The 21656-nt window shown below is 39.4% G+C and overlaps 1 protein-coding gene across 3 annotated transcripts in view; it reads right to left on the bottom strand.

The window, feature by feature from the left end:
* The window catches only part of EBF1 (EBF transcription factor 1), a 394778-nt gene that overhangs the window by 61204 nt on the left and 311918 nt on the right, over positions 1-21656 (bottom strand). For all 3 annotated transcript variants that reach the window (XM_082651441.1, XM_082651440.1, XM_082651439.1), the window contains exon 10: positions 17680-17806. In XM_082651441.1, coding sequence (XP_082507567.1) covers positions 17680-17806 — 127 coding nt within the window. The remainder of the gene's footprint in view (positions 1-17679; positions 17807-21656) is intronic.

Genomic DNA, 21656 nt, shown 5'->3' on the forward strand with positions numbered 1-21656 from the left:
ATGGGGTAGGGAAAGTGAAGCTTCTGTGTAAATGATAGCATGGCTTTAGCACTGGGGAAAATCCACAGATGCTTAGAAACAAAAGCGTGTCTGGGTGATGCTGTGCAGGCTAGAAGCGATATCCATTTATATACTGTTCTAACTCTACTGTACTAATTGCTATTTAAAGAAGCCCTCCTGCCCCATTATGCTCTCCCAGATCACACTTCTTATTCTTTCATAACACTTTTACCAGTCTGACAATTATGTTATTTACTTCTTAAATTCCATGTTGCCTTCCTTCTCTTACTAGAATATAAGTGTCTTGAAGGGAAGAACCTCACTTTTCTGGGTCACAGAGACTAAAAGATGCCTGGAAGGTAACTGGTATCAAAACTTTGTTATTAAATTGGAATTTGAATGTTATTCCACTCTCTCCTCCAAAATAAAATTAAATAAAATGAGAGCAAAATATTCACTACTAATAGGATAATCAAAGTCTAGAAAGAACCTAGACTTCTTCAGCAATGAAATACATTCTACCATCTTAAGGAGTTACAGTGATGACTGCATATTGTCAAGTTAATGTGTCAACATCTTAAACATTAGAGATAAATTTATAAATTCATAATTAGTGAATATGAATGTCAAAGTTTCACGCCATATTAAAGATTTCGGGGCTTCCCTGGTGGCGCAGTGGTTGAGAGTCCGCCTGCCGATGCAGGGGACACGGGTTCGTGCCCCGGTCCGGGAAGATCCCACGTGCCGCGGAGCGGCTGGGCCCATGAGCCACGGCCGCTAAGCCTGCGCGTCCAGAGCCTGTGCTCTGCGACGGGAGAGGCCACAACAGTGAGAGGCCCGCGTACCGCAAAAAAAAAAAAAAAAAAAAAAAAAAAGATTTCACTCAGAAACAATAATACTATGGCCTAGTCCAAAAATTGTCTTAAAATATAAAATGATGCCATGTCAAAGCAAAGTGGCATAAATGTGTTGCTTTCAACTTAGTGACTAAACAAAGAAATACAACAGATGCAAACGCCTTCAGACAAGACAAGAATTCTTTCCAAATATGAGAGCCCATTACAGAAGATGAAGATCTCTTTGGTCCCTAAATGAACCACACGGCGTCGGAATTGTCATTAGTTACTATAAGGCAATGAAGAATTTATAAAATCAGAGCCAATATGTTATTAAGACCAGGCACAGTGGATTTAAGGCAATATAGATTTCTGAGCTATTTATTTATTTATTATTATTATTGCGGGTCCCACTGTCCCAGCTGCAACAATCCCAACTCTGCAAGGCCCGTGTAACACAGTGATAGTATCTGAGAAATAATGAGCTGAGGAATGCTGTTCTTTCTTTCAGAGCAATCTCAGGTGCGATCTTATACTGTAAGGACTGGATCAATACACCCAGCAGCAAGCCGCTCGATACCCCCTGAATTATTGCTTCATTTTTCTTCTTATTATAGATGAGTTGTGTTATTATTTTCCCCAAATCAATATTTTACAACCTTTTTTATCCGTTTCTCCATAAATTTTGTGATTACTTTAAACTGGGAATTCCGGTACACTAAATAAGATGCAGTATTTGAAAGGGATGGAATGTACTGACATGTTTTTGTTTTTGTTTTTGTTTTACTCTTTTAGATACAATGCCTTTTTAAAAGGCACATCATAATCAATAGCCAAAGGAACGTTTTTAAGGGGAAAAGTTTAACATAACCCTGTGCTTGCAAAATAAAAGTGCAAATCCTTTAAAACAGCAGCAGCCCAAACAACGCAAAGCTGAAAACAACAGAAGGAGGCACGATTGATCAGCACTTTGCATCTGAAATTTCATTCCTAATGCTTCATCTCCCCTCCAGTTTAAGGGCCAATGCAATTCCCTTAAATTGTTTCTCACAAAGGAGATAACTCTATGCACCTTGGAGAGATTTAATTGGCTTCTAGAGCTGTCCCCTGCTAAGTGTTTAAAACATCAGCAAATCAAATCATGTAAACTCATACCCTGTTCTGCTGTCAGTTTGCTCCAAGCTTGATTATTTAGCTGTTAACGTGAGCAGCACCCACACTTAAGGAAAGAGATCGGGTATATACTCCCTCCGTGAGCTCCGGGATGACTTAATTCTATGCTTCCTATGAAATCATGTGTGTTATTTGGCAGAGATGCTCAGTCAGTGGTAACTAAATAATCATTACAGTGCAGCCAGTGGTAATTACATGGTAATTCACACTAACTTCATAATAAGCACTGTATTTTTCACTATATCCATCTGAGGATGAGGCAGAATCATAGTCTTTCATTTCTTTTTAATGCCACCCAAAATAAAAATAAAGTAAAATCATTTTAAGGGCGGGAGGACAAGGAATATAACCGTGGTGAGTTAAGCTACAGATTTCATTAAAGAAATACTTAAATCCATGAAGTCTAATTAGACATGACATCCCAGAACTCACAAACAGTACTTCTAATAAACTCATTAAAATCTTTGGTGGCTTCTTTAGAAAATGGGAGGATATTATATTATAGGCTGTTATGTTACATTAAGAGTTTATAATTGTATACGGCCTCTTCTCTTTTTATGCAAAAGGCTACGAAACTTTGTAAGAATAGTTCTGCTTAAATCAATGAGTCTTAAACAACAATGTGCTTCTTGTAATATGTACTTAATAATGCAATAAACTGTCCTAAGTGGTATAGGATAAAAGGGGAAGCACTTTATTCTGACTGGCTGAAAGGTATCAGGATAAAGGGACTCAATTCCTTATAGCATTGCCGTGCACAACTTACACTCAAATCTCCATTTACATATATATTATTTAATTTCGGCAATTATCAAGTCCTGAAACCACTTTTCCATTACAACCTGGACCCTTAGAAGGATTCACACCATGAATGCATCATATATAAGTATACAAAAAAGTAGTCTGAGCAGAAAGCAGTGGGAACAACTTTAATCGAATACTTATATTAGTAGATTAAATTAGGTCTGTTTTAAATGAGCCACCCTTAATTAGCTGCAGTTAGGAAAGTGGAATTAATATATTTTACTTTTTACTCTACTCATTACATTTAGCATCAATGAACAGCTTAGCCCGTTTTTGCTTTTCACCAACAATTGAGTGCCTTTTTGGGAAGGTCTGGAAAAAAAAAAAAAACTCGTTTATTTGAATTCGAACATAAGCCCCAAGCAAGATTTAGAGCAGAATCCCCTTATACAATCTGGATTTTTTTATGAACTGGGATATGCCACTGATACAGTGATATCCTTCCCAGATCGCTGCAGGACAGGCCTATAACAATTCACATGTTCATTCACTGTCACCAGTCAGGCAGCAAACAGTAATTGAAATACCTCACTGTGCCAGGCACATAGCAGACATCTCTTCCCAGGCAGATTTTAATCTTGTCCCTGGATACCATCATCTTGCAAGTATTTCCCTCTCATTGCCCCTAATGATGGTGATTTTGCCTCCAAGCCCACTTAGTAAGCGTAAGATCACTAAATGCAGCAAAGCCTGACACATCTTATCTCCTCAAGGACTTCCAGAGAACTGAGATTTAAAGGCAGAGTGGAGGGTCCACAGATGTCCTCGTTAAGTTACTACAGGCACTAGACATGAGAATGTGGAGGGGACAGTATATTCAGGCAGACCCCGCCAAGTCCCTCCCTGATCTGGACCTTGGGAAAATGACCGTCTAGTCCGATGAGGTTTCCCAATACTTTCTGGTGACCAATAGATGTCCTGCTCTTAAGCTGGGCTTTCACAAAAATATAGGATGAAGAAAACGCCCTTAGATTGCAAGGCTCCACTTCATCAATGGTAAAATGGCACTTGACTTTCCTCTCGGAATTTGATTTACTCAGAGGCGAAGAAAAGCTCCTTCTTCTCTTGTCAACAAAAAGTCAAGAATGTAAACAAATCAGAACAATGGTGCCCATGACACTTTTTTAAAAAACAGATCACGTATTGGAGGCCCAAGGAATCAAACATGCTATACTATCTCACCCTTTCTTTGAAAGGTCAAAGATTGACGACCTTAATTCAAAACGAGCCTGCTAAATACTATGGTGATGTTGGTTGAATGATTTTATTATCCATGCAAAAATGTGATGTCTTTACATATTCATAAATATGGAAGTCCATTCACAAAATAATTAGTTAACTCCATTTATGTATGATTTGTTCTGGTTCTGTATACAAATCAATTATATGTCGGTCTGGGAAAGGCTCTTCCTATAGGAGCCTCAGTAGCCTCCTCTACAAAATGGGCAGATTGGTTCAGGACATCTCTGAGGGCCTTTCCAGCTCTAAAATTCAGATTTATAAGAGTCTGTTTTTCTCAAACCCTGTTTTGATAAGATCTGCCACTAAGTGAGCACTTACTACATGCCATGCACTGTGCTAAGCTTTTCACATGCATTATCTAATCGAATCTTCATAGCAATCATATGAGATATTATCATCCCCATTTTAAAGATGAGGAAACAGAGTCTCAGACTGGTTAAGAAGATAGCTAGATTCAAAGTGGGGTCTGTCTTAACTCCAGAGATCTACAGTCATACAGTTTCTTTATAACCAAATGAGCCTAAGGGGATACACACAATGTGGAGACAAGCCAAAGAAAAGGGCTCTGGTATAAAGATTTAGCACCAGCTGAGTAACTTTAGCCAAGTCTTTTAAATTCCGTAAGCCTAGTTTTCATCTTCTATAAAGAAATCAACAACTTGGGTAATTAGGTTATCTTTACGGCTCACATTTCATAAATTTATGGCTAGATTTTTCAGTCATTTTTTCATACATTTTTCCATTCATTAATTTGACTAATATTTATTGAGTGTTCCCACTGTGTGCTAGGCACTGTACTAGACACTGAGAACACAGAGGTGAACAAGACGGACAAGGACCCTGCCTTCATGGAGCTTATATTCTAGTGAGAGACACAGACTGTGCACAAGTAAACAAAGAAATAATCCAGATTGTATCAACTGGTGGTAAGTGCTATGAATAAAATAAAACTGCGATGTATAATAAAAGTGCAATGCTGGAGAGGCAGCCTAAGACTCTAGAAGCCTCCAATCTAATTAGTGAATTATAACCGTAGAAAACTTAAAAAGTGAAGTAAAAGTATTTTAAGTTCATTTGTAGATGTAAAAATATGAAATACCAAAGAGTCTAATCAGTTCCTTGGAGTGATATAGATCTGATATCAGACCCATCACTAGGTGACCTAAATGACTCTTTTTTTAATTCATTTTTATTGGAGTATAGTTGCTTTACAACGTTGTGTTGCTTTCTGCTGCATGGCAAAGTGAATCAGCTATACGTATACATATATCCCCTCTTGGATTTCCTTCCCATTTAGGTCACTGCAGAGCAGTGAATAGAGTTCCCTGTGCTATACAGTAAGTTCTCATTAGTTATCTGTTTTATACCTAGTAGCGTATATATGTCAATCCCAATCTCGCAGTTCGTCCCAAGCCCTTCCCCCCCTTGGTATCCATACATTTGTTCTCTACCTCTCTCTAAACCTCACTTTTCATACCCGAAAATGGGGCTAAAAATACTTGTCCTACCTACCTTGCCAAAGAGAATTGAATGGGAAAGTCTTGGTCAACTGTACAGACTGCATTGAGGTAAATTTATTTAATTACACAGACATAAGACAAAGATGAGACAAAGAGGTTCAATAGCCTAGCCTGTACTTTGGTCCCTGACTTATAACTTTCTGACAAGTCACAGTAATTTGTTAGCTTTGATGCCAGTAATTTTATGAAGCAAAATTTCCAAGTCTTCCTCTGAGTCAGTACACGTTTCATCCTTCTAGTCTTAAACAAACTGGAGAAGAATGAGACATACAAGCTTGCTCAGAACAGATTCTCCAGGGACGCTTTCCTCCACCCAAACCTCCCAATAATCTCAAAGAGTCGGCCTGGCCTCAGTGAGCACTTTTAAAATCAGCTAACACTAAAAGGAAACCACGCGCATGTGTAGAATGACTGGGAAGGCCTTATTCTGTGCAGATATTTAATGTAAGTATATTTTTGGCACTAAACAAAGGCCTAAATTAACTCCATATTAACTGGGAGTTGAGGCTTCCTGACACTAACCACCGAGGCTGATCCCAGGTGGCTCTTCCCCAGCAGGTCAGGCCTTCCACGCCTGCTATAAAGAAGCAAGCCACAGTTGATGTAACAGGAGTTACATTTGGAGGTCAAAGAGCAGTGGGTATGAGGGGAAGTCTGCTCTTCTGTTGTTGTTTCTGCACACGATTTAGGGAGTCCCAGCTTCTGTCTACTCCCTCACCATTGAGAGGTTTGGCAGAAATTCTCCAATCTGACATTAATGGGATGGTTTCCACCTGCACTTTCAGTGCCCTGACTAATAGAAGATCCACTTAAGATCCACTTTATTCAAATCAAAAATACTATGTGGTACAGTATTCAGTTCACACCAAGGATCGCATATGCCACAGGACCCACCAATAGGAAAGATGGATCAATGTGCTGACATATATGGAAAGAATACCCTTCTAAAAAAAGTCCCCTTGTTATATATTTGAATAATTTTAAAGTCTCTCTTAAGACAAAGTGCTTTCCCAATTATGTTATTTTTAAACTAGGTACTGTTTGGGGCATGAACCAACTATAATCCATGGTGATACTTAAGAGGTCACCTGAAGAAGAGAGTAAAAACAACAAGGACGATTAGAAAACTTACATAAATGTAGAATTTTTCCTGGATGTCTCACCATTACAAATGTTTGTCAAAACAAGATTTTCAAAGATCAGCTTTAAGAACATTGCTGAAGTGGTTATGTTTGGAGATTAAAATATAGCAAATGGTTAGTTATGGCTTTGATAAAATTTTCAGTGAAAGCATCATGTACAGATTCAAAAAGAAGATCTCAAACAACGAACACAGAAGAGAATATGATGGGACTAAAAATGGCTCTGACTTTGATAGTAAAAAGAAAAGCACTAATGTTAAAGATGGCTGTAATGAGTCTGAACAGAAGTGTAAACCCTAAAGGTGGAAAAAATTATATTTGTAAATGTTGTAAATTATGTATGTGATTTTCAATATGTATACTTAACTAAATTAACATGTGAAATACTATAAATAGACAACTGATAATTCACTGGTATCTATAAATATGCATATGGCTAACATGGTCGTAAAACAGAAAACCTTTTGTTAGGAAAATGAGGGAACACCTTATATCAAGGTGTTATGTATGCCCTATTCTGGCACATATGATGTTGAAAGTTCTGTGAAAGAAAAGATGTGGTTATCCAATGACAGGAGAACAATTAGGTAAATTATGATGTGGCCACAAAATGGACTATTACATACCCACTAAAATGCATTTAGGAGGAATTTAAACTAATAGAGGAACGTTTACTTTACAATTCAAATTACAAAGTAGGATACAAAATTATATACATATACTGTGATTCACTCATAAAAATACATAAGAGTTTATGAGAAAAATATTAGAAGACTAAAAAATATTAGCAGAGGGATGGGATAATGGACCTCTTCCTATTTCTCATGTTTTTTCAATTTTCTATCCTATATGCATACGCATGATGTTCATAATGATACGATTCGTTTAAAATATGTAAGGCTCCAGGTCCTGTCAGACCTCACCTGTCCTAGAAATACCCACACTCTCCTATCACTAGCGATCTAATTTAGGGGATCACATAATTCCAAAACTGAATAAGTGAAAGCAATACCCCAGGGGGTTACAACTGTGCAGGCTATGGTATCCTTCCACCAGGGTCCAAATTCTGGCTCCTCCATTTATTAACTACAGAACCTTGGGGAAGACACTTCACCTTTCTAAGTGTTTTTATCTTTAAAATGGGCCAATAATAGGTCAGCCTTACACAGATTCTCAGGGGGAAAAACATGCCTTACATTCTAGTAATACAGACAGGAAGAAGATGTAGAAAGAAGATAGAGTGGGAAAAAACAGTATAGAAGTCAAGAAAGGCTGTTGGAAGCCCACAGGGTAGAGAGAGGAAAGGAGTTCAAAACTCTAGTGAGAAATGCTGCTATCCCGGGGAAGGTGGTTTGGGAGGGGCCTGCATCGCCCCACCTATTGTCATAATTTTGGACTTAAGTTTCAGACTAAGTGTTTTAGATGAGTTCTCATTTTTACTTATGGAAAGTACAGTAGTGCTTCACATAGTGGGGGAAAATTTACAGAATTCATTGACCCCCAGAAGTGGTTCAGGTAGAACAAACAGCTGTGTGTCAGGGGGTTGGTCCCAACCTCTGAGACTCAGGCCATCTGAGACAGGAGGCCTTCGGAGCTACTTCCATGCAGTCAGCTGGGATGACTGATGAATCCCAACCAATAGCGATGCCAAGAACGAGGGTATGGGACAAATGACCCTGTGCTATATGTTTCTCAGGAACCAAAGGAGATGAGAACCCAGATTCAACGTATCTATGCTTTAACGAGAAGATGAAGCTGTATCTCACGATGAGATTCTACTGAAGTGTGAAATGATTATGAGAGACTAAAAATTGTTTTAAATTCATAATGCCCTGATGTTTATGATAGTTAAGTGAGAGAACAAATTAATATTATGTAAGGTATCACCCTATTTTGGTAATGACGCAGATAATCTGCATAGGAAAAAGACAAGACATATGCCATTAAAAATAATATGAATAGCTAACATGTACTGTTATGTTTAAAGAACTGGCAGAAATGTGGGCAATTTTAATACTATTTTAATGATTTTCTGTTGGTGCTTCCTAAATTATCTGAAATCAGTGTGGGCAACTTTGCAATAAAGAAAGAAAAACAAGTTTTAATGCTCTAGTGGGCACCACACCACTTAGTTAACAATGAACAGAAAGACGAGTATCCGTACCACTGTAACTGTGGACAAATAAAATAGAAAATAATCCTCCATCCAACATTTGGAATATATCTTAGGAAAGGAGAAAAAGAAAAATTTATTTTCATCTCCCTCCCACTCACTGTCCTCCATTTCAAGGTACATAGTTTAAAAACTGAAGGGTTAATTTATCATGATGCTGGGTAAAAAACAAAAACAACAGCCTTGAAAATCTCCAAATAGTTTATTGGTTCTGAAAACCAAATCATGTTATATTATACTAAATAGATTAGAGGCTCAAGACTTTATAGTATTGCATTACCTTGGCAAGAGTGCATATAAAACTCAGTTCCTACCTTTATTGTTAATAGCTTTCTAATCCCTGACTAGAAATTTATAGTTTAGAAATGGCAACACATCTTAAAGATTAAAGCCATGTGACAAGTAGTTCATGTCCCTTAATAACCAAATCACATGCCTTAGATTGGGGAAGCTTATCTGCCTTTTCCTTCTATACGGTTTCATTGGTAGGAAACACTTTATATCCCTATTACATGAATGATGAATGGGACTGTTGGTTATGGTCTGTTATTTGCTTGGCTGTAGTCAATATGTTTTCTTTGGACAGGGATTTCTGTGATTTATCTCTCTCCTGGCCTTATCACTTATTAACTCTGGGTAGACAGGAAAAAGCCAAGGTTGTATATAAGGCCTAGTGGCCATTTAGACCTCTAATGTCAGTGAAAATATCCCTTTTAATGATCCTGTTACACTAGCTACTCAAGTCCTGATTATACTCCACTCCAAAAAGGAAATAAAGGTCGTATTTCTTGGAAAGTATGTACATAAAATATGCAAAATAATATGCTCCCTTCAGACCAGCTCTATTCTTTGCAGAAACGGCTTTCATTTTATAGACGTCACAGAAGTACAATGGGTTACTTTTAGTGATTCTTGCTGCTGTTGTCCCCATTATGGCACCAACAGTGTTTAAGTTTACAAACGCCAGTGGGTTCAGGATCACCAATCACATCAATGTACATCAGATCAGGAGCAATCATATTTTGTGAAAAAATTCCCTTTGGCAGCGGAGAAGAAGCTTGGGACTTAGCCTTTAGATCACAAAAGCAAAAAGAATAAACATTCCCTCTGCCTTGAATTCTTTTCTTTGTGTGTAAATGGCTCATTTGGAGTAATATTTGAGACATGTGGACAGGAGCAGCCTGTTAATTTTTCCTTCTTCTTGGGTCTTTTCCAATTAGGACACTGCTAGGGCAAAACCGCTAGTCAAGTGTTCATTACACAGCCCTCCTTCAGCTGAATCCTAAGTGAAAACAATCTGATATAAAAGAAAACGCTTTCTTGCCTTCCTTTCCTCAATTCTTCCTGAGTTTGCTTAGGCCTGTCTTTATAACAATTAACATATGTGTAGAATATTACCCTTTACAAAACATTTTCATGCCCATTCTTTCACTGATACTCACAAGACCCTTCGGATGCCCAGAGAAGGAAGGACCCCATCGTCTATTAAGTGGGAGGAAGTCAAAAATCTGGGCCTGAGCCCTCCATCCCCTCACCCCCACGTCCAACACATCGCCAGGTCCTGTCCACTTTCCCTCTTAAATACCCGCTTGAATCCTCTCACTATATTCCATCTCTACCCATTACCATCCAAAGTCAAGTCATCAAATCTCTTTCCTGGAATACTGCAATGGCATCCTAACAGGTCTTCCAACATCCATTCTGGCTTCCTGTGCTCCAGTCAGCCAGAGTTTTTTGTTTTTGTTTTTATTTTCCCAAAATGAAAGTCTGGTTATGTCCACCTGACCACTTAAGGATTGCTCTTGAGATGACAACTAGACTCCTCCCGCTGGCTACAAGGCTTCAAAGGCTTGTCTCTGCCCAATCTTCTCTCTCACCATTCTTTTCCTCTCTCACCATTCTCTTCCTCTCTCTTGATTTTTCAGCTTCACTGGAATTTTTACAGCCTTCCAAGATGCCACGTTTCCTCCCATTCAGAGCCTTCTTACATGCCTCTCTCGGCTGGAGCACTCGTTTTCTTTCCCCAACCCCACCTGACCCCTATCCTTCATCAGTTGCCAGGTTAACTCTTAATCATCCTTCAAACCTCAGCTCATGCATCTTTATCTGAGAGAAAACACCTCCAACTGACCGACTGGCAGTCCTTTGTTTTATTCTTGTCTGAACCTCTGTTCCTGTTTTTCTGGGCACTTAGCAGGTTTGAAATTGTAAACTTATGAATATCCACGTTCCCTCTTAGACTACAAGATCCCTGAAAAAAGGGACTGTGTGTGGTTTTGCTCAACATGGTTTTAGAACACTGCCTAGAATAGAACAGGCAATCCACAAATATTTGTGAGATGAGTGAATGAACTAACAAAAGAAAGTCATAAAATCAGAATTAGAACCGAGATCTTTTGATTCTGACTCGAAGGCCTAGAAAGAAACAATTTCCTTAATCAGATGAAAGCTGGCACACATATAATACCAAACAAAATGTGCCCTAACAACCGATTCTTTGCATTTTGAAGAGAAACATTCCTATTGTCTGCTTCTCTCTTTCTGCATTTACTTTTAGGGAGCATTCATACCGTACCAGGCACTGCCAGGAGTGTGTTACATACATTTACTTATTGACTCCTTAGATGCAGGTACTGTTAAAATATCCTCATTTTACAGACAAAAAAATGAAGCGTATATATAATATAGATCGAACCCCATTTTTTTTTTCTTTAACAAAAACCCCAGTGACTGTGTTCTCTACATGTAAGTTCAAGTTAAAAGGGATAGATTCTTAATTAACAGCTCTTATTTACATTCCCTGTCATCCAGAGCACAAAAATCAATGAGGACCCATTGCTTCTGGGCAATATGTTAGTCAATTATTAGAGAACACCTATTGCAAGTAAGATGTAAGTCAAGTAAGTCAAGGTGCTTCAACACAGTGGGCAAAACAGTGTAAGATTAGGGAAGGTTCGCTCTTCCCTCAAGCAGCTTGTGGACTTCTTGAGATGTGTCTACCTAAGATCAAAAGAAGAGAGCCAACAGTAGAAGGAAGTGAATGATGAATGAGCCATCTAAACACATGTGACAGAAGAGATCCAAGGACAGAGACTCTTCCAATCAATCAAGATGAGCCATAGGGAACATCAACATCACCTAGTCCAATTGGCTCATTTTACTATGAAGAAACTGTAGTCTGGAGCATGTCAGCAACTTGTCCTATGTCTCATAGCCAGTTAGCAGCAGGGCTGGGACTAGAACTCAGACCTCCCTGATCTCAGCCCAGTGCCCTGGCCACTTGCTACTGTGGCCAGAGAACACCTCCTAGGGGAAATAAGAGTTTGAACTGGAACTTACAGAGGAATCACCATGTCCAAGGTAGCTAAACATGAAGTGAGCGTGAGGCATAGTGAGGAGACTGGTTTGAGTGGAGACGAGGAAGCACCGGGCCCAGAGCATAGCGAGCTGTGAATGCCAAGCCCAGGGGCTTGGGCTACATCTTACATACAGGGAGTAGATAGGGAAGGTTTCTCTGCAGGGACATGTTATGAAAGTGGCTTTTCAGAAGCTTAATCTGGCAATGAACTAGTTTAAGAAGAGGCTAAAGAACAAGAGATTCATTAGGTGCAAACCTTTTCCCTAAAACTGATGACTTTGTTTATCCCAGGATGGCAGCCTTCATTTGTGCAGGAGGTTTCCAAGAACTAAAAAGAGAGCTTTCTCCCTGAAACCTCTTGAACGGGGATTGAAGCTGATTATAACCTAAACACCTTTGAAGGGGGTTGGTGATAGACGGTACCCATGTTACTATGGTCTCCAGATCAGGGGTTGAAATTTGGGATGGAAATAAGAGAACAGGTGTGTGTTGTTCCTGAAAATTCAACACCTGAGAATTTTATAAATCTGGGCTGCCTTTTTAAAATACGTATTGTTTGAGGTGGTTCTAAGAAAATATTTGTTATATCAAAATTGTTATCGTCACATTTATAAATCTTTTTCTGGCTGCCTTACACTGTGCTCTTTGTATTTGTGGTTGATTGATGTTGCTTCTTTAATTTACTGATGACTATAGTTTTGTTGCTAAAATTCCTAAAGGACATTTCTTAGACCTCTAGGAACATGGTGGAGAAGATAAACAACACATATAAAATATTACACCATGGTAGGGACTCAGCAACAAATGAATGAATGAATAATTATAATGGTCATCAGTTATTCATGGAAACTACTAATATCTGGCCAAGTGCTCATGCTAGCTCACCCTAGGTGCTTTATACACATTTCCCTAATACTAAGAACAACCCCAGTAAGTTATTATTCCCTGTGATAATGTAAAGATGAGGCGACTGTGGTTCAGAGCCATCGTACAATGTCCCAAAAATAACCCGTCTGGTAAGTGGCAGAGCTGAGAGTTCAAGCTACACCCATCATCTCTTAAACCCAAGGACTCAATCACTATGCTACATCATCTCCTTGGAAGTGAGGGGGGAAAGACTAAGGGGAAGGAATGAAAAGAGGGAGAAGGGAAGAAAGAAGAAGAGAGAGTGGGGGCAGAGGGAGAACATAAGAGGAATGGGAAGAAAAAAGGAATATTTGAAAGACATGGTACATGTCATCAAGTTTCACGGAACATATTCAGCCAACATGGCCCCTTCTACATGCAAAGTAACTTGGGGCATGAGGTACAAACAAGAAGCATTTCCAGGAAGAATATTTATGTCAAAGTGGATTCTGAGACTAACATACAAGGATTACGTATGTTTCACAGGGGCAGGAAGCTTGGTGGAAAACGTTAAGAATAGGAGAACCCAGTGGTAGAAGGGATTTGAGATGTGACCTACACAAACATCTGAGCTGTTAGATGATCATCCACTGGGGCCTTTCACCACCTTTTGGGCAGTAGGCAGTATATAGCTCTTGGTGCACACCTAAGCTGGTCCAACATCCTGGTGGCCCATTTTTCCAGTCATATTTTTCCCAAAGTCAGCAGCCCGTCCAGTGGAGGAATAACTGGACTGAAGTTAAAAAGTACATTTGGATTTGGCCACCTCTTATGAGGAAAAACCAATTCTAAGAACTTTGAAGAAGCAGCTAAAGCCTCCTGGGAGTCTCTTATCAGCTCCCAAGGTTACTTAAAGTTTAGTGGGAGAGATTACAATTCTAAAAGATCCAAGTCGCTTCAAGACATAACAACTGCAGGAAAGCAAGCTACGAGAAGAACAAAGATATTGGCGAGACCCCTTCCAGGGCAGTGGAGGTTTATGGAGATTGACTTCCCATTGGACTGACGGACCAGAATTAGCGAGGGCTCTGAAAACAGTCCTGTCCTTAGAAAGGGTTTTTGTTTCCTCCTATTAGAAAACATGATTTAAAATGTAAAGTCAGCCTTGCTCTACATTTACATAAGAATAAGTGGCCACGATAAATCAGATCAGGGATGAGCTACGCTCCTGAGCTTTTTTATTCTGATCCAGTTGGGCTTCACTTTCCTCCCTCACTCTGATTGGGCAAACACCAGAGAACCGCACAGCTGGCAGCTGAGAACACCTCACGTGTCCCTGGTCTGAAGCACCAAAGATGGAGAGCTGCCCTCCTGTCCTTACCAGTGGAGCCAGCTTGCAGGCAATCTGTGTTTAGTCAGATTCTTTCCCCCCACCCCCAATAGTCTGCCTTTATTTGCATAGATTAGGCCAGGCTGTTCCTGTCTCAGTTGTGTGGGTTTTTTTTTTTTTCATCTATTATAGATTTTTAGAGACTTGCACATACACACACCCAAACCCTGTCACACACTCTCAGAAAACAACAGTGCCTTAGTTTGGGCTGTTGTTTTTCAGTCCTAGGACATTTCTTTTTTTCTTTTTAAAGGGAAAAATTCCAAGTGATATTCTACTAAGAAACAACTGTTAGCTCACCCCACCCAGAAAACCAAGGCTCACATCTTGAAATGCCGTGGATGTTAAAGAAAATGAAATGTGAGCTTCTGTGGGTGGACGGAAGGGGAGGGCTGCAGGTTTCCAATGAGCTGAGCGGTTGTTCGGATATGAAGAACAGAGAGGATTTACAACCCATCCCTGTGCCTCCGCTAGAAAGTGGTGACAAGCAGAGAGGTAAACTGAGCAAATCACAGAGGCTTGGCAGCAGCAGCCATAAACACTTCATGATAATGATCAAGAGTTCCAGGTGTAGTTCAGAAATTAACAGAGACTCCCTTTTGCTAGAAATGGTGTAATGTCACAGTGACTGTGAACAGCCAGCTACATCAACAGGGAAGTTTTTGTACCAGTTTCTTTGAAACTTTTATTTTTCCAATGCACGGAGAGGTGAGAGTCTCTCTTAGAATACTTAAAAAACTAAGTCTTCCTGTCTCTTGCCCACAGTTTGAGGCAAGATCAGCAGAAGCATTTTTTCATACTTTAAATTTCCCACACACTTACACACATGCGGGAAATCCTGGAGTGCACACCCAGGATTTCTCTCTCTTTTCCTTAACTACCTTGCTAGACTTGCAAATCGGCCGCTTTTACAAAACTTTGATCTTGATTCCCATCTCATACGAGTTTTCCAAGATGTGATTTCTTAAATTGATAGCAATTTTTTTAATGGTTAAAAAAATTCCCAATAACGATGGGTCCCCTAGCTATTTTCTTTTGAGAACTTAAGTAATTTAATGGGGATGATTTTTTTTTTTTTTAACTTTTATGGCCAGGTGGCTCAAGGGGATATTTCGTTGAACACTGATTAAAAATAATTTCTTCTAAAGGAGTCTTGACCACAAAATGGAACCATTAATGGGCAGGGACGTTGTCACCAAAGCGGAATCATGCCTGATCGCCTCTCGTTCCTCCCATCACACGAGCATTTTCTTCTTCTTCTTTTTCTTCTCCTTTTCTTGTCCTTAATGGCAGAGTAAATAAGCAGCCAGCGAGGCCTAAATGTTTTCGGCCAAAAACAGAGTCCAAACTCCTCAGAGAAAACATTTGGCCTCTGTGGTTTTGTAATATGTTCCAGAACACTGAGTTCAGTGAAGAACATTGTGAAAAACTCCCATCCATCGGAATGACGGTGGGGAATGTTACAGTATCAGAAGTTTCATTTGGTCCTTTTCCTGCAGGCCCATAATGAGGCTTGTAAAAAAAAAAAAAAAAAAAATAGCGCTATGTGGAAGTTCTCATGGGAAAAATGAATGGCAAGAAATCCTAGCTTTAAAAGAAACAGCTAATCTGCTAGTTTGATTGTTCTTCAAAACTTACGCTGAACCAATGAGCCTAATTAAAAACACTTGGCCTACTTCTATAAAGCATCATCGCTTTCTCTATGCTTCGTTTGTATACACCACAAAACTCCAGATAGACTATTATTTTTTCAAGTGCTCACTAACAAAGTGCTGACTTTGTTGGGACGGCTGAGTTAATTTCTTGAACTCAGTGTGAAACCTTAGCTAAACAAAATTGTGGTAATTTTCCTTAATTTGTAAAAGTGATTGGAGTGCAAACAAAATTTTCCTCTTGGGTCAATCCTATAATTTTCAATTAACTAAAACTAATAGTCAGGCAGGCACCAAACCTACATTTTGTTTAAAGGGCTGGGAGGCATTTCCAAGGGTCAGGATGCATTAATTGTTTTTATAATTTTGAGGGGGTGTTGGAGAGTCACTAATAAGCACGGTCGGTTTTGTTCCTAGTGTTAGAATACAAAAGGAAAGATGCTTCGAGGTAAAATGTCACAGCAAAATAAAATTTGTCCGTTTAATTGTATGGTTATAATTAGGATGTGTTAGCACAGTTATCCCTTCATGCTCTGGCGTCTCCTTGTGTGAAAGCAACTTATACTCTGTACTTAAGCTGGCCTTCTGGTCCTTTATTGAATGAAGAAGGAAACATGGGGCCAGTTTCTGGAGACAGCTACCCAGCGATGACTGCTACTCAGCAGAGGACCTAGAATGTTACCACTCCCAGGGTGGTCCTTGGACCAGGATCATCCACCTCGCTTTCGGAGCTTGTTAGAAATGCAGAGTCTCAGGTCCCACCCAGAGCTACTGAATCAGAATCTGGATTGCAAAAAAGATCCCTCGGTTAGGGATCTGTTTGGTTCCCTAAAGACTGTCTGGTTTGCACACAACAATCTGAGGATCTCTTCAAGTACACACTGGGCACTCAGACTATGCACTTGATGTATTTCCATAGAGAACATGCCTGGTTCTCTCCATGTGACGGGAGGAAATTCACATTCACCCTATAACCCTAGCTTCTTACTGCAAGGCAGGTCCACGTGCCAAGGCTCTTTGGGGTGGCAGGGGGCAGTCGGTTGCAGGGGTGCGGGGGGGGGAGAAAAATGCAGCTTACAGGGAAAGAAAGCACCAATCCAGAATGAAATACGAAAATCACCAATTGTCGTTAATACAAGTGCCACGACCAAGCTAGAAGAACGTCGTACTGGGCATTAAAGCACACCCCTACTCCATAAAGTAAACGAACTGCCACACAGATGGTTTAACATCCAGAGAGACTCAGGATTGTCGAGCACTCCTTTCCTCTTCCCTTATTTCTCATGCTGCTGCTTTAGGTATCCAACCCATGATTTCAACAGATCCTGTCATTCAACACGGACACCCAGATGAATTCTTAAATAATTATAGTAGTAGTAGTAGTAGTAGCACCTCATTTGGTCAAACATAGGGTGAAACGGAGAAGGAAAGTGGGTCTTAAGAGAAAACAGATTTTAGAATAACACACACACATATATACAAGATAGCGTCAAAGACCCACAAGGCCAAGGCAGCTCTGTCCACCACCTGCAGTAGTTCTTACCTGTGTAAATGAATCTTCCCGGTGTCCCTTTGCAGAACTGTTTGGATTTGTAGGACAATGTGACCTCTACAACACCAGGGATGTGCCGAGGAGGAGTTTGCACCCGGATGGCATGAGGAGTAATCAACTAGGGGGGAGACATTTGGGGAAAAAAACATTGTCACTGCATTATGTAAAGGACTCATTTCATATGTTTCTTATCAGCTCTCAATAAACATAGCCTTCAAACACATAATTAACCTGTCAGTGTTTAAATACAATCGTGATGGAACCTGTATAAAAGACACTGACGACAATATTTACAAGTGCTCTGAGCACAGCCATAACAACTTTATCTGAGTTTTCCTACACGGCAGGCACTCTGCTTCCTGGTTTGAAAAGTGAACCTGGCCTAATGAAATGATTTATCTACTACAGGATATCCTTTGGAAAATCTCTGTTTGAAGCAGACACCCAAATCAGAGCTGAGCTCTGCCACTCCTCTCCAGAAGCTGGTGGGCCTGGTGTTTGAAGTGAGCCCTTAAACATGTGCAAAACACAGAGGTAGGAAATCAGTGGGCCAAGGTGCTCTGATTAGCTGCAGAGCACATGTAGGAAATGCCCCTGAAGACCATTTGGTGCATTAACTACCAGAGGCACAATCAAAGAGCTTTAAAGGGGAAACCCAAGAATGTGCCTCCCTGAAATAGCTGAGGGATCTAGCAGAACTAAGGACTGTCCATAAAAGGGAAATGGAAAGTTGGGGAGGGGGCTGGAGGATGATCAGTGGTCCATTATGCAATGTCACGTGCACAATGAGAAAGGTCATTTCTGAACCCTGTTGGCAGCCAGAGTACACTGCAAAGCAGAATTTATTTTTTAGTACTCGTATCTTTGTTTATATAACTAAAATGTTATTAACGGCCATAAAACTGGCATTATCTGGTTCTTTGAAAACCCCAGCCCTGGTATTTGACTGGCTGACCTCTCTGATGGTGCTGGACTCTGCGTGCTCTCTCTGTGGTGTGTGCAACAGCCCATCCGTTACTCCTTTCAGACGCATTTAGATCAGTGCTGCGGTACTGAGTCAGTATGCAATGGGTGATCACTTGAGTTTATACTAACTCATGTTTGTGCTGTTCTTATAACTTAGAAAGGGCTTTTGTTTCAATGTGCAAATTCAAATGTTTTGCCCAGAGAATCACAGGTGACACCATGAGAATCCAGGTGACACCCACAAATGCCAGCCCCTGCGTCCTGCCTGGGTAAACTGTCCTAGCACAAAGTCGTGGCAGAAAGAATGTAAGAAAGTTGCTACTGCTAAAATCCACAAGTAATTTCTTTCAAATGCTCTTTCTTGAAACATAAAGGTCATCTGCATAAAAATCATTTTAACTTAGTAATTAGAAATGCCTATCCTCTTCCATAGAATGTGTGGACCCTTAGTTTATTTGCTGGAAATACACAAAAGATATTTCAGTAATACCGTGCTTATGTGGAACCCCTGGAGACTGAGCTCTCCATGGCTAAGTTTTTCAGACGGCTAAGGGTTTATCCATAAAAGCACAAAAAATATTTAAGATTTTGACCTTTTCATACTGAAATTCTTCCAAAATGCACTGTATGTTTTCTAAAGTAAGCAAAGTATATATAATTTAATTTAGCCTTGATAAATCAAGATTTTCGTTTGGAACACCCCTTCTTATATCTTGTATCAAAGCTCTATTTATCTTAGATCTATATATCTTCTATAATACAGAAAAGCCCTAAGTGACCACTGAGGTATGAGGGGCTATTTTCCCCTGCACTAAATGGCCCTGGATACCTATGAGTTTTAAATTATTTCTATTTTGTTCATTTTTTTTGGTCTTTTTTCCTCCTGCTGTCCTTTGCACCTTCTATACTGCTCTTCTAATCTTTAAGCATCAAAATCAGGAAATCAAGTTTACTATTATATAGAGAATAGGAGAAGAAAAGAGGCTCTGAAGAGCAGTAAAAGATGACCTTCCAAAATCAAGTGCATGTTTAATCTCAGCTGATCAGACAGTGTTTGTGCAATGTTGGGATTAACACTTGTTGAGTACCTAGGTTATCTACTACATTGCCGAGGATTTTACTTGCAAACACTAATTTGGTCAGAACGATCGTAAGTATTTTTATCGCTTTTTCTCAGATGTGAAAACAGAATCATAAATTGTTAAACTGCTTGCACAAATCACGCTCATTAGAGCAAGTAAGAGCAAAAAAGTGACCCCAATGCAGTTCAAAAAATGACAGGAACAAATTCTTCCTATCTAATCATAAAAAAGAAATTGTTTATATTCATACCTTTAAACTTTTTAAAGGTACTATCAAACTCAAAATTTTCAGATCCAAAGACTGTGTGTGTGTGTTAATCTACATGCTATATCCATTTTTCACTTACTGCCTGGTCCTTGGCTATGTTTTTGGTGGTGGAAGGTGCCATATAGTTATATTCCAAATAAGTGGTACGCTTCTATCTTAAGAGTTGCTTGGACTGTAGAGTAACATTAATTCACGAGAATATTTAGGAGAACTTTCAGCCAGTTACAAAATACTTCACCTGCCCTCCCTTTTCTCAGGGGAAATACATTTTAAAAGATGGAAAGATATCAGCAGACAATTGAGACATCTTTTTAAGCATAAGTACTTATTACCTATGAGTTGATACACTAAGAAACAAAATTCATGGGCCTTACAAATTGATTAGATATGACTGCAAAGAAACTAAGAGAGTGGGGTGTTGGCATAAAGTACTAGGCTCAGGAAATTGAAACAAATTTTCATTTACAATTTTATTTTCAGTTTTAATCAATCACTCTAACTAAAGCAGAGATTCATTCTTGAAATAACTATCCCTCGCAAATGAGGTAGAGTATGAATCATCATTAGAGAGTGAATTTGTTGATGTTTTCCTTGCTGTGGATGTTAGTCTGGGAACAGGCTCTAGCACTGACACATGATACTGATGATGGTTTACAGGAGGAAAAACTTGTATCTAACTTCTGTCAGTTGAAAGCAGAGGCTTAATTACTAATCACTCAAAGAATTACAGTATTTATTACGGGAAGGAATGCTAGTAATCATTTAAAACTAACACTCTCATTTCATTAGCGAAGGACACAAAAGTCCAGAAAAGTCTAGTGGCTTCAAAAATTGACTCAACATGTTAGGGAAAAGACAGGGTCTAGATCTGGAAGTCTAGAACTCAAGACCCACCTCCAAACCCCTCCCCTCATCTCAGGATAAATTTCCCACATTGTTCCAACCTGGCTGAACTAAGGCAGCCCCTCTAAGTTACCGAAGGAGGAAGGGCTCTAGTAAGTCTAAATTTTCCGAACTTCCATCATCGGAATACCACTTTCTTAGTTTTGCCATATCTATAAACCACCTATACAATTATGTACTTAAAAATTTTTAATTGGTTAACTTTTTGTTTAAAATAACTTATTTTAAAAGGGAGCTATATTATTATCACAACTGGTATCCCCTGCCAAAATAAGAAGGAACTGTGGGTGGTCATCTTAAGGTTAATATGATGTTAAATCTTAGCTAGATAATGTTGACAACCTGCGTGGGTTTATTGAAAAGGGAGTTGAGCTAGTGCTGGACGTTACAGACTTCTTTGCCCCAAGTGAGACTTTGTCCCTTAACATAAATCAGAAGGATTAAAAGAGAAATAAAAGGAAAATCACTTTCTCATGATGTGATTCAGTTCTACTTAATGTCTGTGTCGAATCCAAAATGGTCTCTTGTACAACCAGGGGGCACGTACCCCACACTTTGGGAAATTCTATTCTAAGTGATTAGAGAACAGATTCACTCTTTTGACTTAACTTCCTTAAATCACAAACCAAACGAGCTAAAAATAAATATTCTTCTGAAACCCTGCAGCATCTGACACTACTTTCTTCCTTTTTGGAAGTCTACACTTTCTTCACTTCTGTGACACTAATTATGAGACCTAAGACTTGCAG

The sequence above is a fragment of the Grampus griseus genome, assembly GCF_964374135.1.
Source record: "Grampus griseus genome assembly, chromosome: 3".
NCBI lineage: Eukaryota > Metazoa > Chordata > Mammalia > Artiodactyla > Delphinidae > Grampus > Grampus griseus.